The sequence below is a fragment of the Oxyura jamaicensis genome, chromosome 1 (assembly GCF_011077185.1).
Source record: "Oxyura jamaicensis isolate SHBP4307 breed ruddy duck chromosome 1, BPBGC_Ojam_1.0, whole genome shotgun sequence".
Lineage (NCBI taxonomy): Eukaryota > Metazoa > Chordata > Aves > Anseriformes > Anatidae > Oxyura > Oxyura jamaicensis.
Genome location: NC_048893.1, coordinates 134276417 through 134294636, shown reverse-complemented (window position 1 = coordinate 134294636; position 18220 = coordinate 134276417). Strand labels below are relative to the sequence as shown.

General features: G+C 38.5%; 1 protein-coding gene across 2 annotated transcripts in view; it reads left to right on the top strand.

Annotated features, from left to right (window-relative positions):
* LOC118160227 (cohesin subunit SA-2-like) overlaps positions 1-18220 on the top strand; it is a 61762-nt gene that overhangs the window by 26043 nt on the left and 17499 nt on the right. For both annotated transcript variants that reach the window (XM_035314781.1, XM_035314778.1), the window contains exons 11-19: positions 31-129; positions 2315-2394; positions 10647-10754; positions 13085-13193; positions 14040-14157; positions 14990-15093; positions 15539-15631; positions 15731-15820; positions 16843-17046. In XM_035314781.1, coding sequence (XP_035170672.1) covers positions 31-129; positions 2315-2394; positions 10647-10754; positions 13085-13193; positions 14040-14157; positions 14990-15093; positions 15539-15631; positions 15731-15820; positions 16843-17046 — 1005 coding nt within the window. The remainder of the gene's footprint in view (positions 1-30; positions 130-2314; positions 2395-10646; positions 10755-13084; positions 13194-14039; positions 14158-14989; positions 15094-15538; positions 15632-15730; positions 15821-16842; positions 17047-18220) is intronic.

Genomic DNA, 18220 nt, shown 5'->3' with positions numbered 1-18220 from the left:
CGTATTAGCAGATTTCTCTTTGTCTTGTAGCAACCTGAAGTGCGGTTGAAGTGTCTTCTGGGACTGCAGGGAATTTATAGCAGAAAAGAACTTGTTTACAAGATGGATCTCTTTACTAGCAGATTCAAGGTAAATAGATGATTGTTCTCTAGTTTTTAAGTCTGGGTTGGGTGTGTACACAGGGTGTGATATTTTTGGTCAGAGCTCATCTCCCCACTCCCTTGAGTGACAGAAGCTTAGAGCATTGCAGAAGCAGCCTGCTTGACTGAGTGGATGAAGGAGTTTTGCAGAGGTGTTTCCCTCTGTTTCTGTGGAATTTTCACAGTTCCATTTCAATGTAGTTTATGCACAAAATGGTGTCAACATGCACTGTAGTTAAATATCTGCGTCATTAATCCAGGATGGCCCAGATTTTTTTACAGGATCTTTGACAGGTGGGAAGGAATTTGATACTTCAGCCATTCCTGTTTTTTGCTATTCCTTGTAATTGGTTAAGCTCTTAGATATTTGATTAGCTATGTATTACACAGGTATTACACTGCTAGCTATGTATTACTCATGTATTGCACTGACGCAAGAATGACTCTTTGTTGATCCACCATGTCAGTATGACTCCTGAAGAAGGGTTCCTTATCTCCTATCTGAACAAGTCAGGCGATATGCTGAAATTCTGTGAGCTTGTTCTGTGACTGCACTGACCCTGTAGGCTTTATGTATACATGTCTTTATCATATTCCAACACATATATATATATACTTTTATTATATTCCAACACCTTGACTAATTTAAGAAGTGAGCCCTTACTTTTATAATCCTGCCCTTTGTAATGATTTAATCAGCTATTCTTATCCCAGTGGGGCAGGATCTTTAGGATCTTTTCAGTATGTGAATAAGAAAGCTCAAGATGCTGTGAGAGGGGGGATTGATACCACAGTCCCTCTGAATCAGCACGCAATCAATGCGTGCATGTGGTGGCAATTCGTGTGTTTTTGTTTTTGTTTTTTTTTGCAAAAGGTGCAGTACTTACCCATATGTCAGAGCAGTTGTTAATAGTAAGAAGTACCTTTAGAACATTGTCAATGAACAACATACAGATTAATATTGGTAAATTAAGAATAAATTGTTCAGACTGGATCTTGGCTATCTAAAATTAACCAATTTTAAACAGTTTTGTAGTGATGTTCTCTCTGCTGTTAAAGGAAGGTTGTTACAAGCTACTGTATGCTGTACAAGCATCTGCAGGATTGGTATTCAAAGGCTGATGAACAGCTCCAGTCTGTTCTCACTGAGATCTCTCTTTCTATGGAGGGCACTATATAACTAGATTATTGCGAACTCCACCTCCCCAATGTAAAAAGCAAACAAACCAACCCAACCCCTCCTTCTCCTCTAAAGAAAAGAAATCCAGGCAGCAAATACAGACAGATCTGAAATCTCACAGGGTTGAAATACTACTTTCCTGGGGATGGGCAATGTAAATATATAATTGTCAATCCATTTCCAACAAGCTGTACTTTCACATGCTCCCTCTGTTACCCTTGAGTTTTCAAACTCAGGATTCATAGACTTCCACACCTTACATCTGGGTTGTTAGAAAAAGGAAGGTACAAAGTAAAATGAATCTAGACATTTAGAAATGAGATATTTAGTGAGAAAACTGCTAGTCCCCAAATGAGCAATTCTGAATATGCCTTAAAGTTGTAGGCTGCACTGAGGAGTGTCAGTTCTTGGGCACATAGGACAGGAAAGTTTTCACTGTTTTCTGAGATGTATCTTTGTGCACCAAGTTGCAATAGGGTGAGTTTTAGAGGTCAGGAACATTACTGCTATTTCACGAAGCACCTTTATGACTCAATTCCTAATTATCTTTCCAGCAAGGCACTGGCTTCTGTAATGTGTAGGTACACACACCTTATTTTTGCTGGGAGAAACTGATTATATAATGCTTGTAATTTGAGGCTTACCTTCATTTAACATATTGAAGTGTCAGTAGTAACATCTTAGAAACAAGTTGTCAGTCACTTTTAATTTGTAGACTGTAGTTGATTTCTTGTGAACGCATACATTACATCTATAAAAAAAATACCATATTACTGCATGATTAATTCAGTTAAAAAATTAACATGCTGTTAATTTTCAGGGGCTGGGGAACTACTTGGTAGTAATCAAGTTGCCTTATGTCTCTTAGGAAATAGCTGCTGAAATAAAAATAAGTCTCTGCTCTACTAGTGTAGATGATCTATCTGTAGCAAAAATAATGTTTATTGAGAACAAAACATGTTACATCTTTTTATTGTCATTTTACATCCATTAGGATCGAATTGTGTCCATGCCTCTGGACAAGGACCATGAAGTAGCAGTTCAAGCCATGAAACTCTTGATGCTTATGTCACAGTAAATAATTTCTTTTTTAATTTACTGTATTGTTTTAATGGCAACAAGATCCAGATAAAATCCTGATGAATCTTCCTGTAATCAATTACCTGCTGGGAAACAATTGGTCCCAGCAGGATATGAGTTACAGTTAAAGCTGCTCAAGACATGATATTTTCTTTCTGTGGGAAACACCAATGTTTAAGAAAACCTTTGTGGTCAGATTCAATATGAAAACTACATTGTTTTTATCTTTATACTTCCCCTGAAAGGAAATTTCAAAGCATTTTCAATTTGTCTTTTCTCAAATAGACTGTCTGTCTCCTGGGAAGTCCCCACCATACAATCTTCTGTCCCAGCATTGCCAGGTCTTGACTCAGGGAACTCTGTCATCTTCCCTGTCTCCCCCCTGATGCAGGAAGCCTTGAACTTTGTTGCTAGAATTTGGGCTTCCAGATTCTTTGCTCCATGACAGAAAATCTGGGAGCTATCAAGCCCACAGCAGCCTAACTGACAGCAAATAAATAAGTATATGGCATCTTGTTTTTGCTGAAGTGGAAAAGTAACAGAAAAGTTGTTTTGTTGGGAAATTACCTGCCATCCATAGATTTGGTAAAGTAATGGCAAATTGAAACTGTGGGGAAAAACTAGACTAACATTACAGAAGCATGATTCCTATTCCACTACATCCTTGAGAAACATGTTTATTTTAGAAACAACTTTTTTTTTTTTTTTTTTGGCAAAATATATGAAGAGTAAATTCTCTGCCCCTCTTTTTACAGAGCAAAATAAGAATAACAAAACCCACTGCATTACATCGTTTAATATAGTTGAGATTTTAGTACTCCATAAGTGTCCCTTCTGGTTTGGAGTTTAAGCTGAATTCTGCTGATGCAGATGCTTATCTCCACGTACAGCATGGTGCATTGTCCAATAGCCTTGAGCCATGTGCTTTTCCATTTAAGCCAGAAGTATTGGTCATTGCTAGAAGAGGATGTAGAACTTAATGGACCAAAAATACGGTGGTGTAGATATTTACATTAAATTTTAACTGCATGTATATATTGAAGTGATGCTGTATTGTCTGGACTCACTCCTATTTCATTTCACACTCTATTGATTTGAGTGGTGTTTCTCTAGGTTAGTCCAACATATGCATCAGAACAGCATATGACTACTTCACAGTAGCTAACATGCTTTTCTGAAGCAAGTACTATTATTTGTGTCTCACTAGTAGTAGATAGGGTTTGTTGTTTCTGTGTTTACAATATCTATTTCTACATCACTTGGTTCTCTGTGACGTGTGCTATTGGAACAAAGCACAATGCTGTGTCTGTTGTTTAACACGTCCCTGTGCTAGGAAGAGTAGCACACCATTGTTGAAGTACAAAGATGTTGAACACCAGTTATGGCTGCCCTTGTTCTGTCTCTGAACTAACAAGTGCTATATTGGCACTGCAGCTGTTTAGTGTCTCTGGCTTTATTATGTGGGATCATGTTCTCATTAATGCGAGCTGCAGCTATAAAAGTCTGATCATTTTTTTTTTTCACCTGAAGCAATTTTTTCCCCAAATTTCTCTTAAATACAGTTAGGTTTTCAATGTAAGTACCATCTAAAGTTTTCTGAATGACATTTTTCCATCATAAAATATACTTTTAATGTCAGAAGGAATACATTTTAAAATTGTTCTCGATTAGGTTGTGTGGAGCAATACATGCTTCTTTCTTTTTGCTTGTCTATTGTATAGCCATCCTCCTTTCTGTTCCCCTCTCCCCCCGTCTGCTTTGAGCACTGCTGATTTTTGCTTAATTGCTATAATGATGAAAGTGAGAATTGGGAAGTCAATGAGCAAATTCAAGGACAGATTTTTTTTTTTTTTTTTTGATGTGACTAGTACTGATCCATCTATAAAACCTGTGTGAAGAGAATGCAGACAATATAGACACTATCCAGAACAGATTTCATAATAAGAGCCTGAATCAAGATGCTTTTCTTGAAGCAGTGGCAAACCTCATGCCACAGAACCTACAGGTATCAGAAGGGACTCACTGCTGACATTGCAGAAGCAAAGAAGTTTCAGGCTCTCAAGTAGGTGCATAGCATGGTTCAAAACCATAACCTGCATATCGAGCAGTAAAGCTACCTGCTAAATGCAATAAAGCATGAAGTGATGTTGTGGACAGTGACTCCGCTGCCCGTAAAGAATAATAAATGACAACTTGTATAAATGGCACTGCTGCTTGTATGTATTTACGTAATACATTAAGAGCACTCAGTCATGCTGTATTGACTTCTCTGTGGATGGTCAATCTGCAAATTTAGCAACTAGTTGCCCAAACTACATTTTTAGTGAGGCATGAAAGACCTTTCAGATCAAGTTTCCATTTTTAAAGCTATCAGTAAGTACTCTCTATTTGATTTGGAATCATGATATTATGGGATTGGCTAACAACAAGCCTTTTTTTCTTTTTTCTTTTTTTTTTTTTTTAAAATATAAATTTGACTGGTCAGGTACTGATCTCTAGGACTTGTCTCTAGTTCTGGAATACATATTTTGTTATTTAATGACATGTATTAGAGACAATTAGTCTTCTGGGTGCTCTGTCAGTTTCCTGGGGAAAATTTGCTATATTAACAACTCTCTTTTATGAGTTTCTGTAATTGTCTTTTGGGTGAGTATAGTAGCAAGACCTCTTTGCCAGTTTTTATTTTTTCTACAGTCACAGTGGAACTCTGCTGTGTATTTGTTAGTAATAATTATGACTCGCTCTTAACCATCACTGCATTCTAGTTCAGTGGAGTATATACCTGGCTTCTCTGTGCACTACTGGCCCAGAAAATTTCTGTGCTGGCATTTACATTCTCTCTCTGGCTAGCCAGATGGGCAGTGAGAATACCAATCTTTCTGATTCACTTAAACATGCTACATTATTAAAAAAAATAATTAAAAAAAATCCAGTGCTGACTTAAAACCCTCTTGCTCTGCATATACCTATGTTTTTTTTATTTATTTTTTTCAAATCCATATTTGTATTTTCATTTTGTCTCTCTCTGAGCTGATTTTTTTTCTACTTGTTTGTTGCATGTTGTCTCAATTGAATGCCAAGGTCTTTGGGCTGGTGGATTTCTATTTTTACACAGCATGGTGTGATCCTGAAACTGAAATGAGCCTATGAGATTTAGCATAACAGAAATTATTAATGCTACTGAATTATGCATAATAGTTAGCATTAATGTTGCAAAGGATCTGAGAGGGAGTAGAACTAGGAAGGAGAAAAAATGAGTGACAGTGAGAAGCCAAGGAATCTTACTGCAAACATCGCCCTTCAGGAGGTAAATTAGTTTAGTGTGGCTACTGGCAGACAATTCAGTTCATTTTTGTATGCTTAAGTACCTGAAAGAGTTGAGGGAGTTTGGAAAAGAGAGCAAAAGTAATTAGATAACTGAAGTAGGTGAATGTGATTACTAGTGGTGCATGTAGGGACACAAATTTATAAATGGCTTGAAAGGTAAAGAGCAAAGAGGGAGAAAATTATCTTGAATCACATTAGTTAAATGTAAGTAGAAACTAAACTGTGTTTTAAACACAAAGCTCTGAAATTTGAAATCTGGAAGAGCTGCCTCAGTGAGAACTGTGGGTATATTGAGGACTCATTGGACTTGTTTAATACTTGGTGGAGCTGATAAATACATTAATTTTCACTTCAGTACTTTGACAGTGTTAAGTAGGGTTTATCCAACTTAAAGGTCAGGAAACTGAGGCTTACAAGTTCTGGGTGTTCTGCTTAGCACAGGAGGCCCAAGTCAAGTAGAGATTCATCATCCTTGCACTTAAAAATAAAATGTTAGTCTCCCTACTTACTCTGAGTTAGAGAGGGAGGAGTTACATTCTCGGAGAATCTGAAAAACTGGATTGGCAAAGTACATGATGGCAAATAATTCATTGTCAGCGGAGAGTTGAACTCTGATTCTGTAGTGCTATTTCATAGCTGGGCCTTCGGAGAAGAAAGTGACATTTGATAGGCAAATGCATGGTATCTAGCAAGGTTATTCAGAAAGCCACCATTCAGAGAAAGAGTTAAGTTGTGTTGAAGGCTTAAATGCTATTATTGTTGAATCATAGGATGGCTCAGATTGGAAGGGACCTTAAAGATCATCTAATTCCAACCCCTTGGCCTGGGTAGAGATACCTCCCACTAGATCGGGTTGCCCAGGGCCCCACCCAGCCTGGCCTCAAACACAAACTTCTACTATAAAAAGTGTTTTCCTGTGATTGTAAAAAGTAAGCTGAAGAGAAATGTATATGGTTTGCATACATAATAAGGAATTAACCCACCTTTGTTTTGGCTAATGGCTTTGAGGAAAAGTAAAGACATGTTACTGTGAAGTTGATAGAGGTAGCAACATAAGGGTCTCTCTTCAGTAAAGCAAATTACAGAGCTCAGTTCTGATTTCTTGCATGAGTAACTTGACTGTAGCAGTACTCATGGAAAGGAATGGCATTAGGACTCCTCAGGGCTCCTCTGTGATTCCTGCAGGTCCACACTCCTATTAAGGTAGAGTTATGGTAGTACTTTGTCATTTAGAGGAGTCAAACCTATTGCAAACAAAGCAGAAGTGAAAGACCAAAATGGAACAAAGGTGTGTGCCTTCTCCTCTGCCTTGTCCTTTTTTCCATCTTTTCAATTTTATGCTGTCTTGGAAGTTAACCGTCAGCAATTTTCTGTCATCTGTGCACCTCTGTTCAAGAACCTTCACATCTGTTCTGAAACTTTCATATCTTTCCTGTCTGAAGAGATGACAAGAAAAAAATAAGGATTGCCTGTCTCCTAGGGTTATGTTTCTTAACCAGAACAGAATACCATACAGCATCTGTTTAATGTGCATCTTCCTGTGCTCTGTCACAGCACAGCCATGCAATCACGGCACATTGCAACATAGTAGTCCTATTGTCAAGTGGGTGGCAAAGGACTCTTGTTCTGCTGTAGTGTGGCAACCATGTTATCAGCTCTTTCTGATCACCAAAGTGCCATCTTGAAATACCTGCAATAGCAGTAGGGTAGAATGAAGGAAATAACATTTTAAAGTATAAAAACCAGATAATCTGTTATTTTGAACAGAATGCTTTCAAGAGGTATTTTTTGAATAGTAGTGCTCAGTGCAACAGTGATGTTTTTTAAAATGTACTTGTTGGTTTGGATATTTAGCTTGAATTTATTTTAAATGCAAAATGAATTGAGTTTTTAAAATTGAGATGCTGACCTTGAATTACCCATGTCCAAATAACATGGGCTAAATCTTTCCCTGCCAGATCCTGCTCTGCCATTAAAAGCAAAAAAGAGTAAGTTGGTAAGCCTTGAAAAATGCATCAGGTGTATTTTTAATTTACTGTTATGATTTTGATTGTTATGCTTAGTGTAAGCTGCAGTGCATAACAAGAGAGGTGATTCCAGCAGTCATGTATAGCCACGTCTCTTGCATACACTAAAATGGAACAAAAAGCAAGATATGAAATCTTTCATCTGGTGCCATAGGCCGAAAAAAATGGGTCTGTGATCTCTCCCTAGAAGATCCCAACTTCTTGCCATGTTCACACTGAACTGCAGCGAAAATGGTATGTCATAACGTTGCTATGTGGAAGGCCGTGCCTGTTTATTTTTAGACACCTAAACACTGGCAGGCACTTCTGGCTTAACCTTTATCTGTTGCTTGGCATTCTGAGGGCTGTAAATTAGCAGCAGTATTATTGCTGTATTTAAAGTATTCTTTGAATGTGTGGTTATTGGCTTATGTTTGTAAAAAGAAAGGCACCCATTTATTATAATAGTATTAGTGGTAGTGGCAGCAGGTGTAGCCAAGTGTTGCTACTTCCAGAGGCAAGTAAAACCCTTCAGCTCTCATTGGAGTGGGAATTTTGAGTGAACCCCATTGTCTCAGAGAGAGTGGTGGTCAGAGCTATTACATCTCACCTGCTCTTGTCTTGAGAGACAAAATAGCACTGTTGCAGACCAATGTAACTGGGGTAAATTCCTAGCCTCTTTGAAGGCATAGTCAAAACCAAGAAGGTTGGAATTTCACTTGTGCTGGAAAAGAGCAAAGTTCTTAATTTCTACCCAAAGAGATTGCAGGCATGCAACTGAGCACTTTGAGTTATCTGAACAATTTAGGCAAGGCATTTTTTTTCTAAACAGAGACTCACAGGTCTCACTATTTCCATAAATGTGCAAGGAAGAGAAAACCTGACATATGAGTAAATTCAAATATCAGAAAACATGTACACTTGACTGGTGTGTTCATGCAGAAAAATCCATTTAAACATACAAAAAAGGTTTATTACTGTGGGGGCAGTCAAACACTGGAACAGATTGTCAGAGAGGCTGACTGGACAGAACCCACAGCAACCTGCTGTGGCTGACCCTCTGAGCAGAGGGTTGGACTAGGTGATCTACCCACTCCAGAGGTACTCTCCAGCCTTGGCTGTTTGTGATTCAGTGTTGGCCCACCCTAGATCACTGTGTGTTCATGTGGAATTTTCTTCTTTTTCAAGCTGTCCACTTTTTTAAAAAAATATATGTCTATAGAGAAAATGAGAAAGGCAGCTTAGCAGAAACTAGCGCTTTAAAAGAACTAAATAACAGGCTAATATTAAAAAGAATGGATGCACGCTTTTTGGATGGCTTCACTAAATTCCCATTGTCTTTTAATATAAAGGCATGTTGTGTGATCCATTCTTACTCCTATAAGTGCAGTTTGTTTTCAGTCTTATTTTACTCTCACTTGTTAACCTTGTAGAAGTTTAATAATTCAATACTTCACTCATGGCTTTGCAGGACATGCCAATGCTTATGCAGAGATGCTAATGCACCATTATCTCTTTCAGTTTCTTACTGTTTAGCAACAATAAGCACATTTTTATGCTATTTACCCAGTTCTGTAGATGGCTGAATAAGAATTCACATTAATATTTTCCTTTATGCTGATAACATGATATATATACTCAGAGCATTTTCTTTTAATTCTGTTACCACAATTGTGTACTCAAGCGAACTGTGTGTTAAAAGAAGCCATCAAACAAGATGGACCCATGGCTTTTGAAGATAGACTATCAGCTCTTCCATTTAAATAGCTTTTTACCGTGCTTATGACTGTAATGAACATACACATAAAAAAAAAAAATTGCAATGAACAGTCCAGCGATACTTTTACTTAGTGTGAGCTCACTTTCAGTCAGATTTGAGGATATTTTGGGACTTTGGGACTTGCGAGGATGCTGAAGGATGCAACAGGATTGGAGACAAATGGGCAAGCACAGGAGGGGGTTTTAATTTTCTAAGCCATCACTCCCACCAAATGAGGAATATGAATCCTCAGTTTTAAAAGAGGTACTGGACTGCAGCTGTAGATGACTTTAAACTAGTAGTAGCTGAGAACTGAGCACAGTATTTCCCCTCACCTATCGGTAGGAAGTGGAAGGATCTTATATGTTGCTTTTTCATTCTCTCAAGTAGCTTAGTCCAATGACTAAGTAAGAAGCAAGTATTTTGAAACTGTAACCCTTGTTTTGGTCTTCACTTAACTGGAATCTCTTTGGCGGATTATTCAACCTCAATGCTTCATTTTCCTGTTTTGTAAAAAGTTGCAGTTAGCACCAGTGCTGCCTCCCATAGTGTGTTCTAGCTTTATTAATTGCCATGTGGCATTCTCAAGATGCATAGCTGAATGGCTGTAAAAAAAGTTGTGATTTTCAGTGTGTTTGGACAGAAGCGTTGCAGGCATAAGCATGCTATGAAGAATGTGGTTTGGTTTCTTTTTATGTGTGACTCTGTATAAGCCTAGTGTAACGGAGCATAAATTTTAAAAATTCTGTTGTAAAAAAATCATTTTAAAAGACTTTGTTCTGCAAGATGAAGTCTTCTTGTTTATTATCTTTTATGATGGCCATCAAAGTATGAGGTAACATTTGCCTCTTTCATTATTGTTACTTCTTACCATGGACACTAATCAACTTTAATTATACTTCAGATTAATATTTTGTCCATCCAATGGGCCTGATTTCTCATGGCTTGTACAGACCTCTTGCTTCTCTACAAAAAGAGTAAAAAATACTGCTAGTCCCAGTTGATAGCATTTGTAGATACGTCCTACAAAATTTTATCTGTATAAACAAGTAGCAACGCTATGGAGCATCAGGTCTAATAAAGCTGGACATACCATTCATTATATTATTTGCAGATAAACCTGAACTATAACTTCCGTTGTTATTTTTGCCTAGGAACTGCGAGGATGTGTTATCAGATGAAGACTGTGAAACCTTATACCAGTTAGTTTATACCACACACCGTCCACTTGCAGTAGCAGCTGGGGAATTCCTTTATAAAAGGTATCTCTGCCTATTTCTTGCATATTCTCATTTGTTTCAGAATGAAGGTGGATTTATTTAAGAGGGACATTAAGCATTCATTTTTCTGTTGGAAGTGTGTGCCATGAGGATAGTAGATGTACTTTCTTCTTTTCATTCGGCAGGGAAATGCTGTCTGGAGGTGATCATTTGTTCCTTGGCACGGCCTTCCACAATAGGCATGAGAAAAGTTGCAAGACTAACACAGAGAATATGAAACAATTGACTGATCCACAGATACCATGCCACGTTGAGAATATACATCCTTTCTTTCTACTTTCTTTTCCTGTTGCTTTGCTTCTTACAAGCTAATTCATCACCTAGCATCTGCTGGATTTCCATAGCATTGGTGATTAATCACAAGAATGGCCTCCTCTTCCCTTTGGAAGTTGCCGTATACATTGTAAAGGCTTTGAATAATGAGAGATGCAGCAGATTAAAAAGCCCTCCCAATTTTCTGTCAGGTTAATGAAGTACAGGGTTTATCTTCCCCAGGAGTAAGTCTTATAAATGGGCTTCTTATAACAATCGTTGCATGAAGTGAATGGAGTTGGCATGCTAAAAAGAGAAGAAATAAATATTCTGTCTCTGTGGCTGAGAGAAATAATTTTGCTTTACGAAGAGGAATGAAAACAAAAATATTTTGGCAAGACTTTTGTGGGGAAAAATTCAGAAGTAATAATGGTTGGTGTTTCTCACACGTGTAGAATCTCCTCCTAGTTGCCTGTTCCCATCTAGCTGAACTGCTGATATTCCAGGGTTTGTGGAGCCAAGTCCAACAGAAAGACAAAAGAAGATGAATTTCTCTTTCAATGAGTCTTCTGTCACATCTGTTAGCCTTACTTAGTCTTTTCTGTTTGACCCAATATTCTGTCATAAATTAGCTGTTTTTCCTCTCAGAGCATGTCTGTCTTTTGCTACTAAACTGTTTGCCTTGGTAACTTTACTTTTTAAACTCAGCTTTGCAGTGCAGCATGGACATTCTGACCCTCTAAACCTCTTCCTTGTTCTTGTTTGCCCAGGTCTTCTCCCTGGCACTTCTAGTATCAAAATCTTTTTTCTGGTGTGATAGAAATGTTAATGACAACGTCCTTTCCCCAATTATCCTGATAGCAGTTTTAGTATAAAGTTATTTTTTTTTTCCTTCTTTATGGTGTGCATGAAATCTCAATGCTTGCATTCTTAACTAGATTACCTACTGAGCAGGCATCAATTACACCAGCAGAAGCACTTTTGGAAAATATAAGTCTATACTGACACTGAGTAGCATGGTCCTGCTTTTAAATCCAAGATAATTTGGGCCTGGATGTTTTTTTGGGGTTAGCACTCTCCATGAGCAATACAGTCACACCCATTTGGTGCAAAGAGGGAAATGGAAACTGTTGTAAACAGTTTTTCCGCTGTATTTGTGAAATGGAGTAAACTGTCTCTTGTAAATACAAGGTACTATGCTTTCTTTAAAAAGCTTTGGTTCTAAGATGTACCGTAATGCGACTAGTGGTTGGGTAGTAATATTTTTACTGTGTTGTTAAGGTTTAAATTCAACCTAGAATCACAGAATCACAGAATTTCTAGGTTGGAAGAGACCTCAAGATCATCAAGTCCAACCTCTGACCTAACACTAACAGTCCCCACTAAACCATATCCCTAAGCTCTACATCTAAATGTCTTTTAAAGACCTCCAGGGATGGTGACTCCACCACTTCCCTGGGCAGCCTGTTCCAATGTCTAACAACCCTTTTGGTAAAGAAGTTCTTCCTAAGATCCAACCTAAAACTCCCCTGGCGCAACTTTAGCCCATTCCCCCTCGTCCTGTCACCAGGTACGTGGGAGAACAGACCAACCCCCACCTCGCTACAGCCTCCCTTGAGGTACCTGTAGAGAGCGATAAGGTCACCCCTGAGCCTCCTTTTCTCCAGGCTGAACAAGCCCAGCTCCCTCAGCCGCTCCTCATAAGACTTGTTCTCCAGGCCCCTCAGAGTAAGCCCCTTCTCAAGCATGAGAAAATGCCTACCTCAGTATTTATTCAACACCGTGGAATCTGCATCTGTTGTCCAGAAAGTTGGCAGGGTAGCTGTTAAACTGTCAGAAACAGTGTCTGCATCCACAGGGACGACAGATCTCTCCTGATGGAAAACAATCTAATCTCCTTTCCTTTCATCTAATAAGAAAGTCTAATGTGATTTACAGTAAATAAGTATATATTTAGAAAAAATACAGTCCTTGGGATCTTGAAAGAATGAGCATTATATTGGCAAATGATCATAAGGGGAATGTGGCAGAAATGAACTGACTTCCTTTTCTGTTGGCAGGCTGCTTAGTTATGAGGGAGACGAAGAAGTTCCGCCCAAAGAAGGAGGGAAGTCTGGGGCAAATGCTCACCAGCTGAAAAGATTAATACATTTTTTCCTGGACAGTGAGGTGAGAATAACCCCTGCAGTAAACCTTTTCAATTCAGTGTCGCGTGTTAAATCAAGTTTTGGCTTCCTTTTGAGGGGTATTTCTGGTGGTGAGCTCTGAAATGTTTGGTGTTTGGCACGTTCTTACTGTCTAGGATGAGCTGTTAATGGAGACAGAATTTGGCATTTCTGTTCTGTGTTTTAAGACTAATTTACAACTCTGCCAGTGGAGAGAATCAAAGCTGAAGCAGCTTCTGAAAACAACCTATGAGACTAATGGCACCATGTGAATGGTTTTTGGTGTGTGTCTGCGTCTTTCTGCAGGCAGCTGGAGGTTGCTGTACCATATATAGCTCTATGCTGACTGAGAACTGTGTAGTTTTTCTGAGATTTTATCAGTTTAAGTGCTGTACTTTGCTATTTGGCTTTTGTGGTGGTGCAGACCCATGTCTGGCCAAAGCATCTAAGGCACAGCCGTTTTAAATCAAGGTGCAAAGAATTTCACAGACCTTATCTAAAACTTATTTCTAGTCCCAAGGTTGGATTTTTAGTTATGATCAGCAGTATAAAAACAATACAGAAACTAGTTTTAGAGAGATTGCTTAAATTACAAAGGAAAGATACCATAATAAGAGGAAAGAAAAGCTTCTTTCCTGATTTATCTCTTTTTTTCCCCACTTTCCTGCTTTGTATCAGACTAAAGACAGTGTTTAAATGTTGAATAGCCTCAAACTAAATATGTTGGAATACCGTGTGTGAATGTATGGGTGAATGACAACTTTGTAATTGGAAAAGGAGAGGAACATAAGAAGTTGTATTTCTTTTAATGATGTGTTTGCTTTTATAAGCTTGTGTTTTTAATCCCTAGGTACACAAACATGTTGCATACCTCATAGACAGCTTGTGGGACTGGGGGGGCACATTCCTGAAGGACTGGGAGTGCATGACCACACTTCTATTAAAAAATGATGGAGGAGACAGAGAAGGTGGGCGAGCAAAGAGCTTAGCTTTGTCTGGATTAACCTCTTGATGTTCTTTTTTGAACTTTGCTTCAGCTAGTTTAGGATCATTTCATATTGCAGTGCCCTTTGATCCCAGATTGTGGCCATGTACAAAGATGTACAAAGCAGATGTACTGCCGATTATGTGATTTGCAGCAACATATTTGTTTTATTCAGTATTCTGCATTTATGTAATGTTAGTTTAGAAATTTTGCAAGAACACTTGCATAATTAAGCTTAAGTAACATTCCCTTCTTTTGTTTTTTTGTCCAAAACTTGAGAATCTAAAAGTATTGATTGAAGGGCTACTGTTCATGCCTGAAGAGAAGAAGAATAACGTGTTGAGTTCATTGACATCTAACATGTTAGAGAACTATTTTTTTTGTTGTAAAAATATTTCCAAATGAACTTTAATAATAGTTGTACAGAACTGGAGGTGGTTGTACAATTGAAATCAAAGTTTGCGGACCCAGTGAGTTAAAGCATTTTGTTGCTCAGAAGAGTTGTTTTATCCTAAATGAGACAGTAGTTAATAAAGATAAGCTGCATGGAAGCTGCCTGTGTTTTTGGGAGCCCAGGTGTCCTAAAAAGTTTAGTCACGAGACAAATAATTGGCTTTGTGTTCAGTAAATATAGAAAAGAGTTTTCTTCAAGTCAAATCAAACGCGCTCTAGGTGTTTATTTAGCAACACTGCATCTTTCTTTCTGTAGTGTCCTTCCACAGTTGTCTGGATAAATGAATAGGCATTTCATTAGCTGTTGCTGCAACTTCATTTTTCTTTTGTGTGATGCTGAAAGGAGACTCATTTACTTACAGCACTGAATGATGCCCATAAAAGTGCTCTCACTGAAATTATCCTCGCGACGGTTAGAGAAGCAGCTGAAGGTCATCCTCCAGCGGGCAGAGGTGCAGCCAAAAAAGTCAGTGCATCTTATTCTTACATATTGTGCGGTAATCACAATCTCTTTGCCTTATGTGCTTTGCCAGACAGTGTGTTCCCAGTGGTAGGTATATCTTCAGAAATGAAATGGCTTATTTTTACGAAATGTCACACTGTCGTTTGACCTGTGGATCATATTAGTAGTGGATGGTGAAGGGGGGGGATGAGCATTAGAGAAAAGCCAGTTAAAGCAGGTTATTGACAAATGGTGAGCATTTTATCCATGCAGAATTGTTGTTCAGTGCTTTGCATCTAATTTAAGGTTAACAAAAAATAAAAAAGCATCTGGTTGTCTCCATGGAAAATATCTTTACCCTGGCTTCATTTGATTTAGATAAAGGCATATAAGTTAACCTTGAATTACATGTAAAATTCCACTCAGATCTAAGAGATTTTATAATTGAAACAAAATGCTTTGTCTGCAGATTCTGTCAGTTAAAGAGAAGAAAATACAATCGGAAGATTGTACCAAAATTACTGAACATTTTATTATGGTGCTTCCTCAGCTCTTGGCAAAGGTAACTAACAGCTGCTCTGTGAATGCATGTTAAATATTTCATTAAAATTCCTGCAGTGCACTCATATCCTTTTTTTTTTTTTTTTCCTCTTCTCTGCAGTATTCAACAGATGCACAAAAAGTGGCAAATCTTCTGCAGATTCCACAATATTATGATTTAGATGTTTACAGTACAGGACATCTAGAGAAGGTAAATAGGAATTGGGGTAGTCGGTGCATGTGGAAAGTGCTAAATTTATGTGACAGTGTACAGAATTCAGTGTGACTTGGAACAAATAGAAGCCTGTTGAAATATCAAGAAACAGTCTTGTACCTTGAGGAAAGTGCTCTTATTCAGGCTTTACTTTTTGATTGGAAGCTGCCGAAGAAAAGTGTTAGTGCTTGTCAGTTCTGATATGCTGTGACTGGCCCTGCTAGGTGATGGTTTATGTTTTCATGCGATAGGCCTGCCCCTGGGTTTTTCATTGTTGGGTGGAGAGAGGGTGGGTTATGCTATGTGTCTAAGCTGGCATCTCCCTGGAGTTAACTACAGAGTAGGTTTCGTTCTCCTTGAAGACTGGACTCCCAGCTGCTAGGGGATGATAGTAAGTGAAAGATAAGAATGGAGATAGTGTAACTGCTGATGGGAAAGGCATGGTCAGAAATGGATAGATTAAATCCTCGAAATAGTTTAATGTATTCTTAAGCAGGGATGTTTACAGGGAGATAACAAGCAAACATGCCTCGATTACTTTCAGCACAAAACATTAACTGGAAGAGGGGGAGAGTCAGTGGCCTGGCACAAGTTAAGTTTCCTCCTGCCAGTAAGAGTGAAGATTCCAGTTGCTGACATATCTGAAACAGTCTCCGTCCTCTGCTGCTGGGGGAGACAACTTCCCTTGTTTGGAGACACACCTTTCCTTTGGAAAGACATCTTTATTCCCTACCATTTTCTTCACTTTTTTATAGTAGTAGTAGTGCCAAAGGTGTATTACTGAAGTGAAACTTAAAACAGTTGCTTAATTTTTCACAAAGATTCAGAGACAATAATGAAAAAGAGCCATAAAGCCAGAAAAAAGCTGTATCCACTAGTCCTGCCCCTCTGCTCCTTAGACTGAGTTATTTCATACTGGTTTTATGACCTACAGAGATACATGGTCCAAGTGAAATGTGTCTGAAGCCTAAGTGGATTTGCATACATTTTACCTGTAATACCTCTTCTATCACTTGCAGCATTTGGATGCTTTGCTGAGAGAGGTAAAAGGCATTGTGGTCAAACACTCTGACATGTCTGTCCTTGAGGCATCCTCCAGGACTTACTATGTCCTCTGCAGTGAAGAAATTGCCATCTACAATCAGGTGGATTGCGCCCGAACTCAGCTGATAGATGAGTTGACGAGACAGTTTAACCAACTACTAGATGGCTTCTGGCAAAAGGTGAGTGTGACTCATTGTGGAGATAAACAGACTGTAAAGGGGATATGGAACATTTTTTTGCCTGCTGTTTCTCTGCTCAGGGGGAGCAGAGCTTTCAGGGTTGGGTTTGCACCTCTAAAATGACTGATGGTTTACCTTTTAATGAATTAGATATGTTTTGGCAGGAATAGAGTGGTGAAAATAGTAAATGAGGTAGTCCACAACAGCAAAGGGGCATTTTTTATCTTCTGAATATTCTGGACATAGGTTCCACTGTTGTAGTATTACTATGCCAAAGATACTATGTAAAAGACCAGCTAAGAAGATCCGCAGATCTGTAGGTGATGAGATTGTTCCCAGAATACTGGTTACTGCTTTGGTTCTGTACTTGTTCATATTTGACTGTATGCAAGATGCCTTTTATAGTGTGACTTTGGCTGCATATTTCTAAGAAAGAAAAACAAACACAACAAAACGTCAGTTCGTAATGCAGACTGTATAGCTTTGGGGTCTTTGAAATGATGACTTTCCCCTTGAAGGAGGACTGTAGAGTCTTCCTCAAAGTTTTTCATTAGTTCTAAAAAGCAGAAACAGCTGGTGGTGATATGAATAGCTTGCTGGCTGAACTGAACAACAGAAGCCCGCAGCTGATCTGATCAACTGTGCCGTCATGAACAGGTGTCATGCCATGGTATGAGAGTAAACGCTGGCAGATTTTTATTAGACACTGGGATATTGTAAAATGTGTCAAGCCAAAAAGTCCTCTAACCTCAGATTGGATTTATTTTGTTGGTCTTAAATAGATATCTATGTCAATATGGGAGAATGTGCACTTAGGAGAAATAAGATAAGTGCTAGACCAGGGATTCTTCAACTCCTTCATAGAGTAATCCACATCTAAATAAAGAGATTTTCTCCTGCAGCCCCTCCCTTCTAATTCCTGGTTGTATATACCATCTCCCATAATCACGTAGCATCCTTGTGGAAACTGCAGCAATTGCATCTATGGGAAAGTATTTTAATATATTTTTAGCTATCTTTGAATGTGATCTGGCAGCTGGAAGCACGGAGAGTCAGCACCATGTGAATGGTTAGCTTTCCAGAGATACCTAGCAACTGTGTGAGGTTTAGCACTTCTGCGTTAGCCTAATTGCTAGTTTTACTCTGTGCTAGCAGTGCTGTAGTCTAGGGAGGC